The sequence below is a fragment of the Ascaphus truei genome, chromosome 1, assembly GCF_040206685.1.
Source record: "Ascaphus truei isolate aAscTru1 chromosome 1, aAscTru1.hap1, whole genome shotgun sequence".
NCBI classification, from domain to species: domain Eukaryota; kingdom Metazoa; phylum Chordata; class Amphibia; order Anura; family Ascaphidae; genus Ascaphus; species Ascaphus truei.
This window is the reverse complement of record NC_134483.1, coordinates 75,007,976-75,033,989: the sequence shown is the minus strand read 5'-3', so window position 1 is coordinate 75,033,989 and position 26,014 is coordinate 75,007,976. Positions and strand designations below refer to the sequence as shown.

General features: G+C 47.3%; 1 protein-coding gene across 1 annotated transcript in view; it reads left to right on the top strand.

Moving 5' to 3' along the window:
* The first annotated feature begins 9,291 nt into the window (after window positions 1–9,291).
* Window positions 9,292–26,014, top strand: part of LOC142489239 (DEP domain-containing protein 1B-like) — a 44,180-nt gene continuing 27,457 nt past the window's right edge. The window contains exons 1-3 of the mRNA XM_075589667.1: window positions 9,292–9,584; window positions 21,333–21,598; window positions 23,122–23,257. Coding sequence (XP_075445782.1) covers window positions 9,537–9,584; window positions 21,333–21,598; window positions 23,122–23,257 — 450 coding nt within the window. The 5' untranslated portion in view covers window positions 9,292–9,536. The remainder of the gene's footprint in view (window positions 9,585–21,332; window positions 21,599–23,121; window positions 23,258–26,014) is intronic.

Below are 26,014 nucleotides of genomic sequence, written 5' to 3'. Positions count from 1 at the left end.
GTACCAATGTCTGAAAGAAGAAAGGTGTCCCTATTTAATCCAAAACTGTTAATGCTATTTTCTTTACCCGTTACAATCACTACATTGTTAACATATTAGACATTTAACATGATGTTGCCTGAATAAAGTATTCCTTTCTGGTCCCGTCTTTGTAATCACTAGGTTATGATGTTTTTTGTACATTTTGCTACCAGCATGAAAAGTACCTAATGTACTATGTGTTAAAAGGGTTAAATCTTTCTAGGATTCCCAAGTCTCCTTAATTTACTGAAGCAAGTTTGTCCAAAATTTAGTTGGGAATGCCCCCAATTCACGCTGGCCAGGGCAACGGGCAAAAAAAATTGTTTGCCTCCTTTATCAACCACAGCAAGTTGCTGTTTTTTTATTTTAACATTCTTTTTTGGGGTAACAAAGAAAGGTGAGGTTCAAACATTAAATGTCAATACCATAGCATTATTTTGTTTCGTTAAGATGTTTAGGGAAAAGACGAGAGAGTGAAAAGAAGGGGGAGGGGGGAAAGAGTGAGTTCAGAGAGTTGTAGTGTTCATTTAATTGTATTTTGTGCTCTCGCTTATGAAATGAAGGTACAGTTGCCCAAGGCTTAATATACTGTTGCCAGATCAAACTAGCTTAAATCCAATTTAGCAGAGTGACACCGCCCAGCTCTGCTCTGCCCCGAGACACCAGAGAATGCTAGCTACAGATCCCAGACCATAGAGAAATGTAAGCATTGGTCTGTTAAATAGCTTGTGAGTCTCTCCATGGACATCACATACCATATACATTTTGTGATTTGATTCACACATTGGGGCTTCAATCGTTTCCACTAAGCTACAATACAGCAACTGGTTGCCATAATAATATGGGCAATCAATTTGCGAGAGGCATGTGGGATATCTTGAGTCAGTCTGCTGAGGAGGGACACCCAGGGATCTGGGCCTAGAGAGGTGCCCAGAATACTATTGAGAAGAGTGAATATATCAGACCACAATGGAGCATTCTTAGGGCCATCTCACCAAACGTGTGCCATTGTACCAATCTGACCACTGGATCTGAAGCACTCTTGGGGAGTGTCAGACTACATTCTATGAAATCTATCTGGGGTAACATACCATCTATGTAGCATTTTATTTTCTGGCAACACAGATTGAGCTATAAGAGACAGTGTCACAAATATCCATCCAATCTTCCATCTCCAAGGTTTCGCCCAAGTCTCTCCCCCAGAGCAACATAACTTTGCTATTGGCCTCGGTAGGAGACGAATGCAGAGGTATAACTAGGGAGACATAAATTGGGGAAATAAACAGTGGCATTTATTTAGCCCATAGCTTCAAAACAATACAGCTTCATGTCAGCAAAAATAAACAAAACAGACCTATCCATTTGTAAGGGCTAACTCACAGTTCCCAATCCCTATCTGCAGGGCTGGGAGGCAAGGCCTCTTACCAATCTCTGACTCCAAAGAGGTATCTGTGAACAGGGGCTCTTTATATAAGTCTCTGGGTCTGGGTAGGTGTCTGTGGGGTGCATCCTCTGGCAGGTTCCAGGGTCCACTGTGCGCTGGAATAAAGGGTCTGATTCCCTGGGGATCTCTCTAGCAGCCCAGTCCTTCTGGGCTAGAGAACCCCAGGCAGTTTGTGCAGCACACCTTTAAACCAGCTTGATGAGCCAGGTGGAGACTGGCTAATTGACTCTGGCTGCAATTAACCAGCTCCTTGCTGGACTCAGTTACAGACAGGCTCTAGGTGTGCTGCCTTTATAAACTGGGTTAAGGCCCCCATCAGATACTTCCCCCCCATTTGTGGGTAGCTCGGGCTATCTACGGCTGAAACCCATCGCACCACTCTCTCGAGAGGTGACTGTGGCTCGAAATGAGAATGGTTGTTTGGAGAGTGTGGACACTCGGTCACGCTGGGACTGGAGCCTTTTCTCCAGGTGCCCTTCACTCCTCCCAGTATTTTAGGGGTTCGCCTTTGGGCCACAATCTGGCACCTTTCTAGCAGTTTGTGTCCTGGATATGTGGCTGTGGTTGAAGAGGACACATGTTACGCTTTCCTTGTGTCAGGTGCAGATAGCCAGTGTCTCTTCCCATATGTGCTTGTATTCAGCTCACTTTAGAAGCTTGTGGCAGACTTTTTCCAAGCACTCTTTCGATGATGTGCTTAGCTTCCTCCCTTCTACAGAGGACTCAGAGCTCAAGCTCCTTTTCCCACTTTACTAAGTCTTCTTTTAATCGCTTGGCAATGAGTTATCTCCTGCTTTGTGTGATCTTTTCTTCTCTGAGACGTGGTCCAGTATGATTGATCCCGGGCGGTTCCAACCTGGCAGAGATTTTATTCACTCTCATTGAATCACTACCCCACAGCACAAGCTTTTTCCTCTCTCTCTCCCTCCCCCACAGGACAAGCTTTCTCCTCTCTCCCTGCCACCAGCACAAGCTTTCTCCTTTCTCTCCCTCCCACCAGCACAAGCTTTCCCCTCTCCCCCCCACCAGCACAAACTTTCTCCTCTCTCTCCCCCCATACACACAAGCATACTCCTCTCTCCCCCCCATGCACACGCTTTGTCCTCTCTCCCTCCCCCAGCACAAGCTTTCTCTTCTCTCCCCCCCAGAAAAAGCTCTCTCCTCTCTTTCCCTCATAGCACAAGCTTTATTCTCTCTCTCCCCTGCCCAGCTCAAGCTCTCCTCTCCCCCCACGCACAAGATTTCTCCTCTCCCTCCCCCACACGCACAAGCTTTCTCCTCTCCCTCCCCCCAGCACAAGCTTTCTCCTCTCTTCCCCCCCACACACAAGCATTCTCCTCTCCCTTCCCCAGCACAAACTCTCTTCTCTCCCCCCAGAACAAGCTTTCTCCTCACTCCCTCCCCACGCACAAACTTTCTCCTCTGTCCCCCTCAGCACAAGCTTTTTCCTCCCCCCTCCCAGCACAAGCTTTCTCCTCTCTCCCCATAGCACAAGCTTTCTTCTCCCTCTGCCCCCACAGTACATGCTTTCTTCTCCCCCTCATGCACAAGCTTTCTCCTCTCCTCCCCCACAGCACAAGCTTTCTCCTGTCCCCTGCCCAGCACACATTTTCTCCTCTTTCCCCCCCCCACGCACAAGCTTTCTCCTCTCTCACCCCCATGCACAAGCTTTTTCCTCTCTCCCCCCCACAGCACTAGCTTCCTCTTCTCTCCCCCCACGCACAAGCCTTCTTCTCTTCCTCCCTTTCTGTCCCCCCCCAGATTTCTCCTCTCTCCCCCAACGCACAAGCTCTCTTCTCTCTCCCCCCAGCACAAGCTTTCTTCTCTCATCCCCCCCAACACACTCTCCTTTCTCTCCCCACCAGCTTTCTCCTCGTTCTCCACTCCCAGGTTTCTTCTCTCTCCCCCACCAGTTATTTTCTCTCCCCTGACCAGCTTTCGCCTCTCTCCCCCCCCCCCCAAGCTGTCTCCTTTTTCTCCCATCCCAGCAAAAGCCTTCTCCTCTCTCTCCGCCTCCCCCAACACAAGCTTTCTCCTCTCCCTCCACCTCCCTCAGTACAAGATTTCTCCTCTCTCTCTGCCTCCCCCAGCATAAGCTCACTTGCGCTCTCTCTCGCTTTCTGCTCACTCTCTCTCTCTCGCTTTCTGCTCACTCTCTCTCTCTCTCTCTCGCTTTCTCCTCCATCTCCCGCGCCCCAAGATTTCTACTCCCTCTCCCCTGCCCCAAGCTTTCTCCTCTCCCCCCCAGCACAAGCTTTCTCCTCTCCCCACCAGCATAAGCTTTCTCCTCTCTCCATCCCCCCCAGCACAAGCTCTCCTCTCTTGCTCCTTCCCCTGCCCAGCACACGATTTCTCCTCTTTCTCCCCCCACGCACAAGCTTTCTCCTCTCACCCCCCACGAACAAGCTTTCTCCCCCCACAGCACATGCTTTCTTCTTCCCCTTATGAGCAATCTTATCCTCTCCCCCCCCCCAATGCACAAGCTATCTCCTCTCTCCCCCCCACAGCACAAGCTTTCTCCTCTCTCTCCCTCTCACGCACAAGCTTTCTCCTCTCTCTCCCCACCATGCACAAGCTTTCTCCCTCCCCCAGCACAAGCTTTCTCCCTCCCCAGCACAAGCTTTTCCGACCCCCCCCCCAGCTTTTTCTCCCTCTCCCCAAAGCTTTTCCCCCTCTCCACCCCCCTCCAAAGCTTTTCCCCATCTCCCCCAAAGCTTTTCCCCCTCTCCCCTCCAAAGCTTTCCCCCCTCTTCCCCGAAGCTTTTCCCCTCTCCCCCCGAAGCTTTTCCCCCTCTCCCCCTGAAGCTTTTCCCCCTCTCCCCCTGAAGCTTTTCCCCCTCCCTCTCCCCCAAAGCTTTCCCCCTCTACCCCCGAAGCTTTTCCGTCTCTCCCCCCCAAAGCTTTTCCCCCTCTCCCCCTGAAGCTTTTCCGTCTCTCCCCCCCAAAGCTTTCCTCCCTCTACCCCCCAAAGCTTTCCCCCCCCCGAAGGCTTCCCCCTCCCCCCCAAAGCTCTCACACCCTCCCCCCTGAAGCTTTTCCCCCTCTCCCCCCCAAGCTTTTCCCCATCCAGCCCGAAGCCTTTCCCCTCTCCCCCCTGAAGCGTTTCCCCCTCCTTCTCCCCGAAGCTTTTCCCCCCTCCCTCTCCCCGAAGCTTTTCCCCCTCCCCTCTCCCCAAAGCTTTTCCTCCTCCCTCTCCCCGAAGCTTTCCCCCTCTCCTCCGAAGCTTTTCCCCCTCTAGCCCCCCGAAGCTTTCTCCCTCTAGCCCCCGAAGCTTTTCACCTCTCTCCCCCGAAGCTTTTCACCTCTCTCCCCCGAACCTTTTCCCCTCTCCCCCTGAAGCTTTTCCCCCTCTCCCCCTGAAGCTTTTCCCCCTCTCCCCCCTGAAGCTTTTCCCCCTCCCTCTCCCCCCCAAGCTTTTCCCCCTTCCTCTCCCCCTGAAGCTTACCCTCCCCCTCTCCCCCCAAAGCATTTCCCCTCTCCCCCCGAAGCTTCTCCCCCCCGAAGCTTTTCCTCCTCCCGAAGCTATCCCCCTCTACCCCCAAAGCTTTCCCTCCTCTCCCCCCAAAGCTTTCCTTCCTCTCCCCCCCAAAGCTTTTCCCCCTCCATCTCCCCGAAGCTTTCCCCCTCCCTCTCCCTGAAGCTTTCCCCCTCTCCCCCCTGAAGCTTTTCCCCCTCACTCTCCCCCAATCTTTCTCCCCCCCTCCCCCCCTCCTCCCCTCCCCGCCGCAGCCCCTCTCCCCCCCCCCTTCCCCTCTCCCCCCAAAGCATTTCCCTCTCCCCCGAAGCTTTCCCCCCTCTCACCCCGAAGCTTTTCCCCTCTCCCCCCCGAGCTCTCCCCCCGAAGCATTTCCCCCCTCTCCCCTGAAGCCTTTCCCCCTCCCCTCTCTCACACAAAGCTTCCCCCCCCTCTCTCACACAAAGCTTCCCCCCCCTCTCTCACACAAAGCTTCCCCCCCCTCTCTCACACAAAGCTTCCCCCCCCTCTCTCACACAAAGCTTCCCCCCCCTCTCTCACACAAAGCTTCCCCCCCCTCTCTCACACAAAGCTTCCCCCCCCTCTCTCACACAAAGCTTCCCCCCCCCTCTCTCACACAAAGCTTCCCCCCTCTCTCACACAAAGCTCCCCCCCCCTCTCTCACACAAAGCTCCCCCCCCTCTCTCACACAAAGCTCCCCCCCCCATCTCTCACACAAAGCTCCCCCCCCTCTCTCACAAAGCTCCCCCCCTCTCTCACAAAGCTTCCCCCCCCCTCTCTCACAAAGCTTCCCCCCTCTCTCTCACACAAAGCTTCCCCCCCTCTCTCACACAAAGCTTCCCCCCCCTCTCTAACACAAGCTTCCCCCCCCCCTCTCTCACACAAAGCTTCCCCCCCCCTCTCTCACACAAAGCTTCCCCCCCCTCTCTCACACAAAGCTTCCCCCCCCCTCTCTCACACAAAGCTTCCCCCCCCTCTCTCACACAAAGCTTCCCCCCCCTCTCTCACACAAAGCTCCCCCCCCCTCTCTCACACAAAGCTTCCCCCCCCTCTCTCACACAAAGCTTCCCCCCCCTCTCTCACACAAAGCTTCCCCCCCCTCTCTCACACAAAGCTTCCCCCCCCTCTCACACAAAGCTTCCCCCCCCTCTCTCACACAAAGCTTCCCCCCCCTCTCTCACACAAAGCTTTCCCCCCCCCCCTCTCTCACACAAAGCTTCCCCCCCCTCTCTCACACAAGCTTCCCCCCCCCTCTCTCACACAAGCTTCCCCCCCCCCTCTCTCACACAAAGCTTCCCCCCCCTCTCTCACACAAAGCTTTCCCCCCCTCTCTCACACAAAGCTTTCCCCCCCCTCTCTCACACAAAGCTTCCCCCCCCTCTCTCACACAAAGCTTACCCCCCCCTCTCTCACACAAAGCTTACCCCCCCCTCTCTCACACAAAGCTTCCCCCCCCCCTCTCTCACACAAAGCTTCCCCCCCCCTCTCTCACACAAAGCTTCCCCCCCCTCTCTCACACAAAGCTTCCCCCCCCCCTCTCTCACACAAAGCTTCCCCCCCCCTTCTCTCACACAAAGCTTCCCCCCCCTTCTCTCACACAAAGCTTCCCCCTCTCTCACACAAGCTTCCCCCCCTCTCTCACACAAAGCTTCCCCCCCCCTCGCTCACACAAAGCTTCCCCCCCCTCTCTCACACAAAGCTTCCCCCCCCCTCTCTCACACAAAGCTTCCCCCCCCTCTCTCACACAAAGCTCCCCCCCCTCTCTCACACAAAGCTTCCCCCCCTCTCTCTCACAAAGCTTCCCCCCCTCTCTCTCACAAAGCTTCCCCCCCCTCTCTCACACAAAGCTTCCCCCCCCTCTCTCACACAAAGCTTCCCCCCCCTCTCTCACACAAAGCTTCCCCCCCTCTCTCACACAAAGCTTCCCCCCCCCTCTCTCACACAAAGCTTCCCCCCCCTCTCTCACACAAAGCTTCCCCCCCCCTCTCTCACACAAGCTCCCCCCCCTCTCTCACACAAAGCTCCCCCCCCCTCTCTCCACAACACAGCTTCCCCCCCTCTCTCTCACAAAGCTTCCCCCCCTCTCTCTCACAAAGCTTCCCCCCCCCTCTCTCACACAAAGCTTCCCCCCCCCCTCTCTCACACAAAGCTTCCCCCCCCTCTCTCACACAAAGCTTCCCCCCCTCTCTCACACAAGCTTCCCCCCCTCTCTCACACAAAGCTTCCCCCCTCCCCCTCTCTCACACAAAGCTTCCCCCCCCCTCTCTCACACAAAGCTTCCCCCCCCTCTCTCACACAAAGCTTCCCCCCCCACTCTCTCACACAAAGCTTCCCCCCCACTCTCTCACACAAAGCTTCCCCCCCCCTCTCACACAAAGCTTCCCCCCCTCTCTCACACAAAGCTTCCCCCCCTCTCTCACACAAAGCTTCCCCCCCCTCTCTCACACAAAGCTTCCCCCCCCTCTCTCACACAAAGCTTCCCCCCCCCTCTCTCACACAAAGCTTCCCCCCCCTCTCTCACACAAAGCTTCCCCCCCCTCTCTCACACAAAGCTTCCCCCCCTCTCTCACACAAAGCTTCCCCCCCCCTCTCTCACACAAAGCTTCCCCCCCCCTCTCTCACACAAAGCTTCCCCCCCCCTCTCTCACACAAAGCTTCCCCCCCCTCTCTCACACAAAGCTTTCCCCCCCCTCTCTCACACAAAGCTTCCCCCCCCCTCTCTCACACAAAGCTTCCCCCCCCCTCTCTCACACAAAGCTACCCCCCCCTCTCACACAAAGCTTCCCCCCCCCTCTCTCACACAAAGCTTCCCCCCCCCTCTCTCACACAAAGCTTCCCCCCCCCCTCTCTCACACAAAGCTTCCCCCCCCCTCTCTCACACAAAGCTTCCCCCCCCCTCTCTCACACAAAGCTTCCCCCCCCCTCTCTCACACAAAGCTTCCCCCCCCCTCTCTCCCACAAAGCTTTCCCCCCCCCTCTCCACAAAGCTTCCCCCCCCTCTCCCACAAAGCTTCCCCCCCCCTCTCCCACAAAGCTTCCCCCCCCCTCTCCCACAAAGCTTCCCCCCCCCCCTCTCCCACAAAGCTTCCCCCCCCCTCTCCCACAAAGCTTCCCCCCCCCCTCTCCCACAAAGCTTCCCCCCCCCCTCTCCCACAAAGCTTCCCCCCCCTCTCTCACACAAAGCTTCCCCCCCCTCTCTCACACAAAGCTTCCCCCCCCCTCTCTCACACAAAGCTTCCCCCCCCTCTCTCACACAAAGCTTCCCCCCCCTCTCTCACACAAAGCTTCCCCCCCCTCTCTCACACAAAGCTTCCCCCCCCTCTCTCACACAAAGCTTCCCCCCCCCTCTCTCACACAAAGCTTCCCCCCCCCTCTCTCACACAAAGCTTCCCCCCCCTCTCTCACACAAAGCTTCCCCCCCCTCTCTCACACAAAGCTTTCCCCCCCCTCTCTCACACAAAGCTTCCCCCCCCTCTCTCACACAAAGCTTCCCCCCCCCTCTCTCACACAAAGCTTCCCCCCCCCTCTCACACAAAGCTTCCCCCCCCTCTCTCACACAAAGCTTCCCCCCCCCTCTCTCACACAAAGCTTCCCCCCCCCTCTCTCACACAAAGCTTCCCCCCCCCTCTCTCCCACAAAGCTTCCCCCCCCCTCTCTCCCACAAAGCTTTCCCCCCCCTCTCCCACAAAGCTTCCCCCCCCCCTCTCCCACAAAGCTTCCCCCCCCCCTCTCCCACAAAGCTTCCCCCCCCCCCTCTCCCACAAAGCTTCCCCCCCCCCCTCTCCCACAAAGCTTCCCCCCCCCCCTCTCCCACAAAGCTTCCCCCCCCCCCTCTCCCACAAAGCTTCCCCCCCCCCTCTCCCACAAAGCTTCCCCCCCCCCTCTCACACAAAGCTTCCCCCCCCTCTCTCACACAAAGCTTCCCCCCCCTCTCTCACACAAAGCTTCCCCCCCCTCTCTCACACAAAGCTTCCCCCCCCTCTCTCACACAAAGCTTTCCCCCCCCCTCTCTCACACAAAGCTTCCCCCCCCTCTCTCACACAAAGCTTCCCCCCCCTCTCTCACACAAAGCTTCCCCCCCCCTCTCTCACACAAAGCTTCCCCCCCCTCTCTCACACAAAGCTTCCCCCCCCTCTCTCACACAAAGCTTCCCCCCCCTCTCTCACACAAAGCTTCCCCCCCCCTCTCACACAAAGCTTCCCCCCCCCTCTCACACAAAGCTTCACCCCCCCTCTCTCACACAAAGCTTCCCCCCCCCTCTCTCACACAAAGCTTTCGTCCTCCCCTTTAACCACACCGCACAGCGCTGGTCACGTGGCTCTCCCTCCGCCCAATGAGAGCGCGGCATGCAGCAGGTACACGATTCAAACTGTGACTGCGGCCGTATCCAGGAGACGGAGACACGGGAGGAGAGAGGCCCGGGAGAGGCGAGAGGCCCGGGAGAGGCCCGAGAGAGGAGAGAGGCCCGAGAGAGGAGAGAGGCCCGGGAGAGGAGAGAGGCCCGGGAGAGGAGAGAGGCCCGAGAGAGGAGAGAGGCCCGAGAGAGGAGAGAGGCCCGAGAGAGGAGAGAGGCCCGGGAAGGACACGGCGGGCAACATGGAGCACTGCATCATCGGACCTGGACCATACCGGGCCACCAAACTAGTGAGTGCGGCGCCGCCGCCGTATTGTGCCCCCTGAGCCTCAGTTGAGCAATGCCCCATGCAGGCCTGTGTGTCCCTGCGGCGGGGGGCACAGGACCTGCCAGCTACATTGCAAAGTATCCCCGGGGCCTGGCATTTATTTATTTACATTTGGTTTAATGGGGTTTGAAGAACTGTTCTGTGTGGAATAAAACTTCCTACATATTGGTGGAGTCCAAAGGGCGTTTGCTAAATAGGATACAGATCAACTGCTGGTAGCGAGTGGGTTAAATTTCGGTGACTACATTTTGTACTTTACACATTCAGGTACACTGAGTATATATTTTCTACATCCGTTTTGCTGTGAAGGTCTATATCGTTATGTTCTAAAAAGAGAAGTTGTTTTTTCTTAATTTTGATGCAATATGATAAAACCTTCCCCAGGGGAGGCTCTGCTCTGTCATTACCTGTGTGTGTACATATGTCCGGGGCGGGGGGCACAGAGCATTACTCTGCGTTAATATCGTCTGTATGACCTTCAGCTTGGTATAGACAGGCCCTGTCTCATTTTGCAATGTGTCCACGGGTAGTATTTTCACACAGGGGGTCTTGAAAATGTACAATAATAAAACAAAATGTAACCCACTATTTTTCTAGGTAGTGGAAGATATTTTTCTTAAACGGCACCTAATATTTCTCTCACCAAACCTGGATGTGATATGTCTGTTCAGGTATTGGCTTTTGGCACACATTTTATAACCGTTTAAATCTATACAGTAGCTTCGGTGTTTAAACATTTCACTGTATCATTTACGTCAAAATGTACTTTTTTTGTGTGTGTGAAACAATTTTCCACTGAAGGAAAAAAAAATCAAAACAATACATGCCAAGCCTCTCTAGAGAACTGTAATATTTGAAGACAAATTTAACTGGTTTCAAAGTATGTAACTTATTATTTTTTTTATAAATGATATATCCATTTTAGAAACAAGACTAAATCCCCAGGATAAAAGTTCATAGAAAATTCAAAGTACTCTTTGCTTAATTTGTGGAGAGGGGGTAAGAAATGGGATCCATTTCATAGTCCATTTAGAGAGCAGTGGTTCATTATTGAACAATAGGTTAACGTGGAGCATGTGAAGTCTCGAAACCAATTAAAGGAGAGCTCTTTAGCAAACAACTGTAGGCACTTAGATAGTTTTTGTGCTTTCTAGTGATGTGAAACTACTGCACATACAAAAAATCTAAACTCACACGTTGACTTTCAACTGAAAAATGGCAGAAGATCAAGACCAATCCCTTAGTCTAACACTGAAGCGATAAACCCCCCAAATCTGTGGTTTTTTTTCCCATAGCTCAAGAGATGGGAAAAAAAAAAAAAAATATGCAGTTTATTCAGTGTAGTGTTTTTTTTTAACGTTAATAAGATGCAAGAAATCTAAAAAAATAAATAAAAATGAAACAAATCGAATCGAGGCATATCGGGAGGGAATAATCCCCTTGTTATTTGGTGTCATCAGGGTCTTCCAAATCTTGATCTTGTCAGGTAAGTATCAGATGTATATACAAAATGAAAAGAAACAGACATCTAATGTAGAATGTAAACATACTATATTATAAGAAAAACAAGTATTGGTCTAACTCACATTTGTATGTTCACCCCTCAAATCTGACTGTACGCCTGATGCTGAGGTGGAGGTATGGCAGAACGCGCGGACGCGTCCACACGCTGAGTGAACAGACTGCACAAAGTCAGTGTTCGCGTCTATGCGGCGTGCGTGCGGGAGGACGCACGTGTTGCTCAAGAAATCAGTTGAAACTGATTTCTTGGCGCGATAAGCCGGTCACGTGAGCGGTTCGCCCAATAAGGATGAACCAGCTCCGTGACGTCACTGGAACGCCCCTAGACACGCCCACGGACGGCGCGCGTACCATGGCCAGGGAAGCATCCGCATTCCCTCAGCCTCAGCGCGCCTCCGTACGGCTGAAATTACCATGGACGCAGCCTTAGTTTGTATACCTATGTTAGCTACCACACTCTCGCGGAGCCAGTAAGGGGACACAACACTTAAATGTATATAGAAAACAATAGTCCTCCTTGGTGCAGGTCTCAGATTCGGGTGCACAAGAAGCAAAATATAAAGCACACCAGCACACAGCATCTTTGGTATTCCAGCCCTGGCTATCACGAGAAGGGATTTCGTATATTCTGACCAAAGCGCAAAAGAATTGGGAATCCGTGAGTGAGATTTCAGAAATGTGATGATGATGATGTTGTTAATTAAATTTGTATCCGTATGTTATTTTTTTTCTATTTTTCCATGCAATGGACTTAATGTCTGTGTAGTTAATCGCAAAATAGTACCTCATTAAGGGACATTCCCCATGTCTCCCTCATTATACATGTGAGTGACCAAAACAGGTTTTCGAGCATCTTAAGTCACAAGCACTGGGAGACGTAAAGAGCTATATCTCTGATTGACAGCACCTCTGTAGAGTGATAATCATATTACAATATTTATTGAAAGTTTATAGTTCACCATCACAATATTGATATATAAGGCTTACTTTTACCTGTTATACACGTTTGTTTCACCTAGTAATACTATATACAATTATATTGGTGAGGGATGTCACTTTGAGGATCTGTATCAGTATCTGACACCATGAGGTATTTTAGGCAATTTTGTATTTTGTGTTTGTTGTGCACCCTCATCTGAGACCAGTGCCAAGGAGGACTATTGTTTTCTACATCTGGTGGAAGGATTCGGGCAATCCAGGAGTTCTCAAGGATGCAGGACTTTTTTGGTCTTTTGTCAATGTAAATAATTTCATTGCGTGTGTTTTTCACGTTTTATTGTAAGAATAACTGTTGGTTAGTTCTGGCTCTTGTGCATTATCCTGTTGCACTTGGATGTATATAACAGATTTATGTATATGTGTATATATAGGAGACAGATAACAGTAACCTTGTGATCCTTAGAAATAGAATCACTGCACACAAATCACAATACACATTATCATCACAGTTCACAGAAGCGCTGCACATGTTTGCATTATAGTCAACTTAATAGGCCTCTCAATCCTGGGTAGTCCGACCTATAGTTAGAGTAGCGGTACACCGTTGGAGCTCATATATTGTCACTGTGTGTTGCAGGCCTGTACTTCGCAAAGGTTTTGTCTTTTTGGTACCACTATTCCAATGACCCATTTAGGGATCCTGTCCGTCAGCTGTCTCTCTCTCGGTGCTCCTGTTTTCTGCTGCTAGACTGTACGATCAGCCCTCTTTGTCTCCACATGGGATGTGGAAGGTTCTGTTTGATAAAGCACACTGCGTGTGAAACGCGTTAGTGTTAGTACTGGTACAATTGTTCATGGTTTTTTTTTTAACCTTCATTAAAACTTTGTCATTATGTCCCAGTACCTTCTTCTTTTGAACCAGCGGTGCACCAGCATTTTTTCCTTCATTTGGAATCTATTCTACTTACCTTCGCCTGGGACCATGCACAGAAGGAGAATGTCCAGCGGTACTGTGAGTTTTTCAGCTTTCAACATCATTGTGCTTTATGGTTAACCAGTTGTTGCTGTTATTGTGAATATCGGAGTTTCCAGCAAGAGGGTGACGGGGGAAGCATCAGGTCGCGGTCACACGTGGCTTCAGGCACCCCTTGCTCACCAAGGCAAATGGGACATTTTTTCACATTTAAAATTCAAATACACGGAGACCGCCTTTATATGGACTTTATGTTCACACATTACTCCTACTGATTTTTCATTAGAGGAATTTCATTGATTGAGGAGTTCTCTAGAGCACCGGATTTGGGAATTGGTATAGCTCAGTTTGTTCAATACCGTTTCACAAGGGGCTCTACACTCTCTCAGCTCTGCGCAGATCTGTCTGCGGTAATGAAGACAGGGAGACAGGTGGTATAAAAAAAAAAAATATTTATTGTCTAACATTACAAAAAAGGAGGTGTGATCCCTCCTACACGTTTCACACAAATAGTGCTTTTTCAAGGAGTATGGTATTGTACATAGTGGACCTCTTTTATATAGTACCAGAAAAGGAATATAGACCCAGACTACAATTCCTGCCGCTGGCCTTGGACCCCTGCCTGTTACCCTGATGATCTTTGCCCGCCCCGGCTGTTCCGGCCATCGAGGTCCTACCTGCTCCTGGAGTCTCCCTCGTGACACTATTCCAACTCTGGTTGCTTCATTAGGAATTTGTCAATCAGTGAAAAACGCGCAGGGTGTGGAGACTTGTTGGAATAGAAAGCAACTGCGAGTGACCGGAAGCCACTGGAGGTGATCTTTAGACGGCAGGTACAGGAGGCCGCAGTCCGTAGGAGATGACACAGAGGGCTCCAACCATGTCAGTTAGATCCTCCGCTTCTCTTTACCTATCAAGGAGCCTTTGTTTTTATACAAGTTTGTTAGTGAGACCAATACTGTACTAGTTTTTCATATAATATACTATTTTGACATACAGTACTACTGTTTCTTTTCCTTTTGTATATATGGTACATCTGATACATTCCGGACATGATAAAATTCAGGAAGACCTCTTGTCACCAAATAACAAGGAGACTACACATTATATGCCTAATTTTTAGCCCCTCCATGTGATTTTGTGCTTTAGCAAATATGGCCAAACATAACTTAATAGGGTAGATTTCCCCTTCCTTTTCTGTTCCGAAGGGGAAATGCAACATGTGAGAGAGAGTGAATCAATTGTTAATCCATTTCTTTTCAAGGTTCCTTTTAGTGGTAGATTACAGGAACTAAAAACCAAACTATTATTATTAATCCTGTTCCAGCTCTGCTAGTGTTGCAATCTGAAGTAATGATGCTCATCTAATAGAGTGCTCATAAAAGGAACTGTTCCCTTCTGGGAAATTATAAACCTGTACTTTTCCCTCACAGCAGCAATTTAAAAAACAATCAGGAGGGGCAGAATGAAAGAAGCAGAACTCGGGGAAAATATTGTAAGAAGGATGTATTTGACTCTCCAATACTGTAGTGCTCACTTTTGTGTTTCAGGTCCCAAAAACTGGATGGGAAGTTCTGAGGCAAAAAGGAATTTTTCTTTTGTAAATGTTCCAGGGCTAAGACTTTTTTTTTTTTTTTTTTTATGTTTTACCTGTAGGTTTCATGCACTTCTCCCAGCCAGGGTGTCTGAGCCACTTGGTTTCTTCATGCTGGCACCTCTCCATAGTGTAGTGGTAACAGAACTGTATGCACTTACATCTAGTATTTCCTTCCCGATCTCTATATTCTGGATTTTACATGAATATGTACAAAAGCTCTACCTCCCCCTCTCGTCTCTCACCCACCCCATTATTATGATTGCAACATTTTGACGATGTGTTTACTCACTGTTACTCGAAAAACAATGTACATTTATGAGAAAAATATCAAGACTACGAACTTCAAACTTTGCATCAACATTTCTCAAACCTACTCATTTCACTTGGACATATATACAAAATGGTATTGCCCTGGGTATCTACCGCCTAGCATAAAAATGCCCCCCATAAAAGTATATATTTTCTGAAAACACATATCAAGGAATTTTGATATGGAAAACACATTTCTACAAAAAAAAAAAGGGTCTGGCTGGTAATGTTGAACATAGTGGTCTTCAAATTGCTCTCAGAAATGTGCACTAAATTTGGAGTTTACGGTGGCACCTCCCACAAGTTCAGTTTAATCATGGAAAGGAATACTATGTGTTATCACCTGTGGTCCATTGAGTACTCTGATTCCAAATATGTATAGCCTTTCATACTATTTGGGCGAAAGCCCCAAATTAGTACGGCTCTTCACAACTGAATTTTCATGACTGAACGTAAACTACTCACCATCACTGGCAACGCAAAATTACTGTAGCATAAAAATACCACCATAAAAGTATATATTTTGAGAGTACACACCACAAGCTACTTAGACATATGTAATGTCTTTCGAGGGGGGGGGGGGGAGAAAGAGAGATCAATGGGTCTCGAGGGAGTCAGGGAGAGAGGAGGGACCATCCATACCAAAAATTTACCTCTTGTGGTTAAAAAAATAAATTAAGCCCTTCAATCTTGTCAAGTCATTTTTATTTACCTTTCAATGTCCCGCTGTACGGTTCCATACCTCCTCCAGGGTCAGGATACAGTCAGGAGGGCGGTCATTGGCCTTTAGTAGAACGCCGATGGAGAGCCTCTTCCGGGATCTGACGTCACCTGCATGATGTCAAATTTGGATGACTTCGGACCCCGGAAGGTACAAGCGCACGGCTGTCTAAAAAAAAATAATTCTCATAGCGTTATGCATTGTGGAAGTTCAGCAAGCAGAGTGGTGATTTGACAGCTTGTTCAGAATTGGCAGTCACATAATGTGTTACACCAACTTTCCATTTTCGGACAAGTGTTTTTTTTCCATGTCCTGTTAATCTGGTGGTGCATTTTTCCATAAAGGAGGAAAAAAGGGCTGATTGTTTCAAATTATATAAAGGGATTTTAACCGTCATTTTAGACGTGACCACAAGAGGGAGTTTTTGTTCTGTGCTGCTGTGTTTACTACTATTACCTTTAATCTTTTAATTTATGTGGTAGACTGTTCTGGAAATGGATACAGTACTGTACTAAATTATAATTACCTTTTTGAGAGCATTATTCCATCTGGATTCTCAGTGACTGATTTAATGTCTGGCTAGACAGGTAAAATATTATTAGCCTTTTTAACATAAAATTCACTGTCTGCTCTGGATGTCAGGAATTCCTTGGTATTTCACACCCATTGCAGGCGCATCTTGTTACAATTTTGGAATTTTCAATTCACTTTTAAATTGTTTTCAGAACTGCGGAGATATTTAAAGCACCAAAAAACTATATCACCCAATAGTATATAGACTATATGCACTTGCAGACGTGTGTCTGGCAATACGCATATCAAATAAGATGCTGGTTTCCCACACCGTATAGACTTCATGTCTGGTGGATTAGACTTGCTGCTTTGTACTGTCCAAGAGACAGACCCACTTGGCAGAGGTGGAGAGTAGAAATTGACTCGTACCTGGGATCTAAATCCTGAATTAGTAGAATAGTGGGGTGTGATGGTGAATGGTTACCCAGGCCAGTAAATAGAGGTATTATGCCCGGCTGGGTGCCCCTGAGTCAAATTGGGATTGTAGAGTGTCAGCGCTGCAGGCATGTAATTGTATAATAAACTGTCTGTGTATGTGTGTCCCGCTAGGTATAAAGGGGACCACATAATTATACTAAGTCACATTGTATGAGTGCGGTCACAGTTATGGATTAGTTCAGAGTATTGCAACAATATTTCACTGCCAAACCGCAAAGAGGAAAAAAGGTTTTTAACTTCAGCCGCTTTTTCACACAGCAGAAGCAGGGAGCTAACTTAGGTTAGGAATATGCGAGCGCTATGACATTTGGTGTGAGTGCTGCTGGGGTACACACGGTAAAGCAGTTATGTTTTCCTTATTAACTTTTATACCAAGTCATGAATGAAAGTTCCTCTCTTTTTAGTGCAGTAAAGTTATGAGAGTAACGAAATTAACATTCAGACAGGCGGGGCAGCGGATACATTGGGGATTCGCAAGTACAGTACAGTATATGACCGGCTATTCCGGTGAGTGAATCATGCATACCTTAAGTGCGGATTTCTGAAGCACCCTGCTGATGCGTCGTCAGAAGTCCGGACTTGACAAAGACAGTGGCAGATCACAGTGTTACTTTAGAAGGATTTATTATAAACAGTTTGCCTAGCAGATGTCCGGGACAGAGGTAGACATTCTGCCGCCGGAGAGGGGGGCTTGGTTAGGTATGCTAAGCGGCTCAGGTGTGATGTTGGCACATGACCCTTGGCATACCATGAAGCCTTTTGCCTGGCTGCATGAACAGCTGGCAACTCTGCCATAGGGTGGGGGGTTGATTCCCACGCCGAGATTGGCTGCACATAGTACAGATAGGCTTGAATAGTTTTAAAAGTCAGTGGCGAGGAGAGATTCATCTAAGATACATCGTGCGGTACAAAGACTATTCCATCGTAATTAAGATTTGTACCCTTCAAGAGTTCGTTAGAACTGAGGATTTGCTAACGAATCCTGCAAGGGCAGAACAAAAAGATTACTTTCGGCGGAGAAACAGGGGTCGCATGCGGCGCCCCTAGCCAAAGACTGTCTCACGGCTCTATTTGCCCACCAACCCCGCTACTGGAATTGGTGCCTGGAGACTTTATTTCTGTGAAGTTTGTTCCGTGGGCATTTTATTACGTGTTGCCCCGTTCCAGTAAGTGTTTGTTCGTGTTATTTTGTAAATCAAGCTGTGTTTGTTTCTCTTTTAAATAAATCACAATTTATTTTATCTCACGCTTTGTTCAATCAAAGGATCCGGTAATTAAGGTGTTAAAAGCATTGGTCTCCCGTGACATTGGGTCAGGACTGGAGAGCGGCAGAATGGTAGTCCGGCGTCCGGCAGGGGTCTGAGTGAGAAAAAACAAGGCTTCCAGCAGGAGTCAAGGTAGTGAGTACCTTGCACAGGCAAGGAAAGAGGGGAATAGAAGCCTTATAAAGGGAGAAGGCAGGTGTGAACAATCCAGTTCAGGAAGAGGCTGACTTCCTACCTTGGTGGCCATGTTGGTAGAGGCAGCAAAGTCAGAAGGCATCCACGTTGGAGATCCTAATAGTATCCCTATTGCAGGAAAAGCCTTATGGAAGTTATTGACTAAGTCCGGAGCGTGGCCATCGGATGCCTTGACACAACTTCTTTCTTCAGGGCTGTACCCCTTTCAGTTGATCAGGTACTGGAGGGACCCTCTAGAGCAAGAGTGCGCAAACTTTTGAAGCTGCCCCCCCGTGCCTGTTCTCTTCACTGTTCGCACCCCCCTTACCTCTTTGGTCAGCGTCGAGTGACACCGCGGGGTCATGTGACGTCACGTGACTCTGTTGGCATGTGATGTCACGTGATCCCGCGGCTTAATTTGATGCCGCCTTTCCATAGCGACACGTCACACCAGCCGTCTGAATCACGATAAGTAGAGTTGCAGAGGCCTCACGCGATCCCCGCATTTAAATTAAATACTGTGGGGAAGAGCGCGGGACCTCTGCAACTGCCACGCCCCCCATGAAAAATCCCACCCGCAGTTTGCGCACCCCTGCTCTAGAGATATGGGAGTCCATGATCTTCTGGACTACCTACTACGGTTGACCATCCACGGAAATTGGAGCGGGATAGGTAGAGTCTTGGAAAACCGGTTCCGGATGGCCGGTTTCAGCAAGGAGACATGAAGGATGGAGGGAATTTTGAGTTATAGGGGAAGTTCAAGCTGGAAGGCCACTTAATTCATCTATACAAGGGTAAAGGGCAACAGTCCTGGAATATAATCTTCTTTTCATGAATAATAGATACAGATGTGGCTCAACTATGGAGTGGGTGTACTACTAGGTGAGTGAATCAAATCACTAAGACCTACACCTCCTGAAAGCAACAGAAAAATTATATTGTAATCACTTTGCTGCACCTCATTGGGGATGACTGTGTAATAAAGTCCACAACTCGCCAAATGATGTAGTAATGATGACGATCCATAAGATGAAATAAATCTTTCAAGAGTCTTACCCACTCCTAGAGCCCACTGGATTCTTGGGGGCGTGTCCAGCCGCTGATTCAATTCCAACGAGAGCAAAAAATATGCAAATAAATGTACAAAGCAGCGCACCGTCCAGGGAAACAGGTGTATAAAAATAGAAAAATATTTATAACACATGACAAACAAGGAAGTGTGAACCCTCCTATGCGTTTCACACAACACGGTGCTTTATCAAGGATTCCACACCGGAAACAGTCTGTCTGTGGGTGGGTGGGTTTGCCGTCTATGCATCTTAACCCTGGTTGTGCTCAAAGCTGTGACCATGCAGCAAGCTTAAGCCTATAGGGAACCATGTTTAGGGTTTTGAAGCAAAACCCACCCACAGACAGACTGTTTCGACCTTAAAGGGTCTCCTCTGTGTGGTTTTTAGGCTATGCAAAAAATGAAGCAAGGGATAGGTTTTACCATACTTAGTTAAGTTATGGTGGGTAAAAAGTGACAAACCCTCCACAGCAAAGAATGTAGCAAATGGAAATATTACTGTATGCACAGAGTCTGCCCGCATCAGTGCTGGTGTGGGGTTATCGGGGGTATAAGGTAGTGGAGTTGACATTGTATGCAGAGCTATCGGGTCCCTGCCATGAACAGCTATCGGGTCCCTGCCATTTGCTTGTTCTCTGGAACGTCAACCCCACCCACTGGAATGTTAACGAGCCATGAGGACACAGAGCTTTTGTTCACAGTTGCATTGCATCTCAGCCACCCACCCCACTGTGCATCTCCTTTGTCCCAAAGGCGCACAGCCTTTGGCCCAGCCAAAGGGTGTGAACCGTTTGCTGCCGTTCGCTGATGTTAAAGCTGCTCTATTTCTATCTGAAACTCCTATGCCCTTTATCCCCTGTACCCAATTTTCCAACTCTCTGTCCTATGAAATGTCTGTGAATTCACTGTATAACCTCTGTTCTTTTAATGTAACCATGTATTTTTTATAACTCCTGTGCCCAGGGCATACTTGAAAACGAGAGTTATCGCTCAATGTATTACTTTCTGGTAAAACATTTTTATAAATAAATAAATAAAATAGTATGCTCATTTGCATGTCTTAGACAGGTCTGCAACCCCACCTGTGTGCTTATTTGCATTTCCCAGAATCCTTTGCTGCAGTGGAAGTGCTGTGTGATAATGGTGAAAGGTGGGGTTGCAGACCTGTCTAAGACATGCAAATGAGCATACAGTAATATTTCCATTTGCTGAATACTTTACTGTGGAGGGTTTTTGTCACTTTTTTTACCCACCATAACGTAAGTATGTATGTAGTGAGTAGCATGTAAAGTACTATTTTGGCATTTATTATTCATTTACATATTTTTAGTTAAAGCTATTGATGCTGCAAAAATCCTCTTATTACTGCTTTAGTGAATAGTTTGATGAATAAAAAGTTGGCTTTGTCTTGTTTTCAAGTGAATTTATTGGGGCCGGCTTGATCGCGGTTCCGTCACTGCAGTCACACCGAGCTCCGCACTTACAGAGGCCCCACACCCTGTTCCACAACATTTAAACTGACTGCCGTGGGAGAGCGCAGGGCCTCGGTAAGTGCCTCTTATCTTCTTTCGGGAGCTGTAAGCTTCTCGTCGTGCTCCTCATCTCCAGCATCTTCTGCTTGTGACGACGCATCGTCATGGCAACTACGGCATTAAATGAAGCCGTGATGGCACACGGCGATGCGCTGCCATGGCAACGTGATGCCGAGACAATGCAAAGTAGCAGAGATGAGGAGAAGGTAAGAGGCACAAGGCCCCGCCAAACTCCCCACCGCTTCAGGGTTTCTACTATTGGTTAAACATTCAGTAAATAGCTGATATACCTGAATCCAGTGTTCCAGACAAAGAGTTATGTATTCATGTTTTTATTTTTTTTACAAGAGACAAAAACGTTAGTTTCAATCACTCTTGCGGTAACTTAATAAGAAAGCCACACATACACTGACTGCCAAGTTGTTTTCTGGGCCCACTACATTAAAATGCCCCTTTAATTTGCTTCGTCCATATGCTATGTGGCATGCAAGACATTTCATAGCTAACGGCTTTGATCCCTGCAGTACCTAATCAATTATCGTTAGTCATTATTTGCCAATCCCAATAATATGCATTATTTTCTGTTTTTTCTTTTTCAGTGGAATGAAACAATTGAACTCTTCCGTGCGGGAATGTCACAGAAGAAGCATCGTATTCATTTCAAGACGTATGAAAAGTGCTTTACAGCATCGGAGGCTGTAGACTGGTTGCATGAGCTGCTGCAGTGCAACCAAAACTTTGGGCCTGAGGTAACTCGCAATCAGACCATACAGCTCTTAAAGAAGTTTCAGAAGAACCATGTTATTGAGGATGTGAAAGGAAGATGGGGCAAAGAAGATTTTCATGATAATGGTTGTTTATACAGGTAAATCCGATTTTTAAAGAAGAAGAATTCTAGTAGCAGTGTTACTTCGACAGCAGACCCAAGTGTAAATATGGCTTCTGCACTGGGCATTAGCATTATCCACAATTAACTGTGTAGAGGGATGGCAAGAAAGCACAAGGGGGCAAGCCTGATGTAAAGGTTGTGTTACGTCAGGGGGTTCCTCTGAGTGGTGGCAGGCAAGTTAGAATGGAGGGTGTCCAAGATAGAGGGGCGGGGTGCAACATATAAAATAAATATGGAACCCTGCATTCTCTCAAACTTATACCATTATATAGCTATTGACGTTTAGGTCCCTATTCAATATGCTGTGAAACCACTTCTTCATGTCAAGGAAATCTGAGATTACACTGGTTGGTAGATACTGGGACACCCGCGTGGACAAGTGTCACGTAGCACGGTTTCCAGTTTGAACAATTATATTGTAAGTTTTATTTCTGTTATATTGAAAGTGGCTTAGTTCTTTCAGCAGCAATTTTCTTTATTTTAAGCAACTTGCATACACATACTGTATAACATGTAAGTCTGAAGTCTGGTCATGTATGATATATGGATTGAAAGGCAAATTGGTGCGGGAATTCAAAAAAAGCACCCCATACAAAGAAAACAGTCCATGTAACAACTGCAGACTTGCTCCAAGAGATTGAATAAATCTGATATAACAGATAAGAACTGGTAGAAGCAAATCTGCTAGCAAGTGACATGATGTCTCTCTGCTTGGGCCTGCTTCTCTGTGGTGTAAGCAAATTGAAGACTGGTTAAATGCCCTAAAGCAGTGTGGTTTCTCACCTCAAAATATATAGATTTTGTTTTTATTCCATGAATAGGTTTAAATTTGTAGTACCTCGTAAGACCAAAGCGATCACGTGGCATTGACATGATTTATTGTTTATATGTAGGCGATAGGCACTTTTTTTAATGTGATAAATATTGCATTTTTATTTTATTTTTTACTTTAAATGTGCCCAAGGTAACAATGCTTTGCAGAGTTTTTCAGTCTTTAGCTAATCACTGTTAGGATAATGGCGTTTTGATTTCTTTAATCCAGGGGTGCGCAAAGTGGGGGGCCCGCCAGATTTTCTGGGGGGGGGGGGGGGCGCGGCTGTTACAGAGGTACGAGGTTTCAATAAATACCGGGAATCGCGTGAGGCCTCTAACTTCTTAATATACCTTGGTTCCAACGACGCGTCTCCATGGCAACCGGCGTCAAAAGACCCCGCGACGTCGAAGCCAGAGAGCAGGTAAGGAAGGGGAAGGGGCGCAAACACGAAACTTTGAGCACCTCTGATGTAAAGGATGCATGAAGGGGTTGGCAGTGTTCAACTTTCAATTCAGTAAGCAAAGCTGCTCTCAAACAACTCTCTTACGTAATGAGTGGCAGTCTAAGAGAGACCTTTTTACTGCCAGAGGCGCATGCAGTCTATTGCTCTGAAGTGTCTTGCAGTAAAAGCTTTAACATTGTTTTTTTTTCAGTTTCATTCATTAGTGTTTCGTTTTTAATACAGGTTTCCACCAACGTCGCCGATAAAGCCGTACCTAAGAAGACCGCAGTACAGAGTTGAGCCTCTTAAATTCCCACATTGGAATGATCAAGAATCTGTGACATCCCAAGTTCATATTCCTGTAAAGCCTATCGTAATGGTAAGTGTGTTTTTTTTTTTTTTTTTTTGTATATATACGTTTGATTGAACTTTTTAACAGTAGAATTGTAGTCGCATCTAGCAGCACATACTACCGGTGCAATGATGTGAAAGCACTGGCACTATGGGGTAAAGAATAGCACTACTTTCCCATTCAAAACCCCAGAGTATGGCACAATTTTTTCTCGGCAAACTTATAGTTACACTTTTTTTTATTTGAAGAATAATTTATTTATTTTTGGAAATCTCACTTTTGTTATGTTTCTAAGGCTGCGTCCATAGGACATGCAGCCGTGCGGAGGCTGAGGGAAAGCGGGTGCTTGCCTTGGCCCGGGGGTGTGTCGGGGGGGTGGGGTGGGCCTGTGACGTCACGGAGCTGGTTCGCCCTCATTGGGCGAACCGCTCACGTGACCGGCCCGTGAGCGCGAAAATCTATCTTTTGAAAAAGACCTACGCTTCCGCACGCGTGCGCGAGCCCCTGCTAAAGCCGCTCTCATTGCGGCTGCAGGGGCTCACTGAGAAGCGTCAGCGCACCTCAGCACGGGTCAGTGCCTAAGTGCTGACCCTGGACGCAGCCTAAAACAGAATAGTTTTTCCTCCATGTTAATAAATATAAAAGTTAGGCACAGTAGTGCAACACTTTTTTTTTAAAACCACTTTAACCATTGACTTAGACATGTAAGTCTATATTTACAATGCAGTGCTATTTCACAAGACACCTTCCAGCACCAGAACTGAATGGGCTGTAAGGTATCTTTGTAAGGTGTCTTATGACAGAGCTCCCTTTAGTAAATATGACCCATAATATCCTCTCTACCATTTATAAATCGGCAGTCCCACATGCTTATGTTTTTTTCATTTTTCTGTAACATCGAAACTTGGGTGTCGTCCAGAGCAGAAATCATGCCTCATAAAAAGTACGTTTCCCTGAAACCGACGGTCCCCGAAGCTACAAATATTAGGTTTCAGGTCTGGGGGACTCCACAGTTCCAATTCTTAAATTATAAAGATGGAGGTACTGTATTGCGGTGGTGTTAGACCGCTTACATAATTTAAGATATGTAATGGCAGTAAACAAAGAAGCCCCAATGCACATCCAATGTGACAAATTATTTAGTTAATATATGTTTTTTTTTTTTTTTCTTAAGCATGTGTCATTTAGTAAAAAAAAAAATGGCGAAAATATGTCAAGCTGCAACATCACGGTTATCAGCAGGTTCCTATGTGCTGTGTATTTCCTCCACTATAGAGAAAAGAGGAATCAAAACAATGATATAGTCAACAGCATGGGATGTGTGACGTATGCATTGCATTTATGAGCACTATACATGTGCTATGTGGGGCTACACTGCAGTTAAAACTCGCAAAACAGCAGAAGTGCCCTAAGAAATATAGTGGGGGAGAAACAAACACAATAAAGTGCAAGATAAAAATATATATACTTCCTATGCTTCTTGCTACCGCAAAGGTTATAACTACTTTCCCCCTGGGAGAATACATCTTTCAATGACTAATACAATTACCTGTGTGTACTTGTACCTGCATGGGATGGGTGATCTTAAACTAATAGGGGCCACAGACCGCACAATAATTTACAATTAGACATGTACAATCTTGGCAAGCTCCAAAAATAAATATTTATAAGCAGACTGGGTGCTTGCAGAGGGACCAGGTCCTCTATCAAGCTCCAAAATAGACACAAACAAAAACAGGACTGCAGCACTCACTGAAGAAATGGTAGAGATTTTATTGCATCAAAAAACAGGAACACGTAAAAAATAGAGCGACGTTTCGCACCTCCTGGTCCTTTATCAAGCTTGATAAAGGACTAGGAGGTCCGAAATGTCGCTCTATTTTTTACGTGTTCCTGTTTTTTGATGCAATAAAATCTCTACCATTTCTTCAGTGAGTGCTGCAGTCCTGTTTTTGTTTGTATAATATATAAATATATTTCAGTTTCAGCTCTAAGAAAGGCAAGCCCTGATTATCCTAAAAACAGATAACTTGTGGTTGTAAACTCGACTTTGACAGTTACAACTTTTTCTTGTATAGAGACTTTTCGTCTATATTTGACATTAAAGGGTGGCTATTGCCTGTTTGTAAAACACACCTGTGTCTGAAGTATTATCTTTTTGAACAACAAATTACACTGTTCCTGCTGTTTTTGAACAGATCTAGTGTATCTGCCATCACAGTCTCCATGGTTAATGAATTTTACATTTTAAGTGCCCTTACTGTAAATAAACCTTTCGTCCGACCCCTTTCGTTTGTACTTCCCTTAGAATTAATAGTTCTTTTGAAAACTCCTTGTATTGTCTCCGAAAATATTTGTATATAATTATCATATCCCCTCTTAGACACTCTTTTTCTAATGTAAACAAATCTAATTTAGCTAGCCTCTCCTCATAAATCAGATTATCCATCCCCTTTATTAATTTGGCTCTTCTCTGCACTTTCTCTAGTTCCATAATTTATTTTCTATGAAGTGGTGCCCAAAATTGTACTCCATATTCAAGGTGTGGTCTTACTAAGGCTTTATAAAGGGGCATAATTATGTTTACTTCCCTTCCATCCATTGCCCGTTTAATGCAAGATAAGATCTTGATTACCTTTGCAGCTACTGCATGACTTGGGGCACAATTGCTAAGCCTGCTGTCTACAAGCACTCCTGAACATCTGCTTTACGACAATCTTGTGGTATTGAGCCTGTGGAAATAGAGTCCTTGAATATTAAATATAATGGTTTGGCTATTACTGA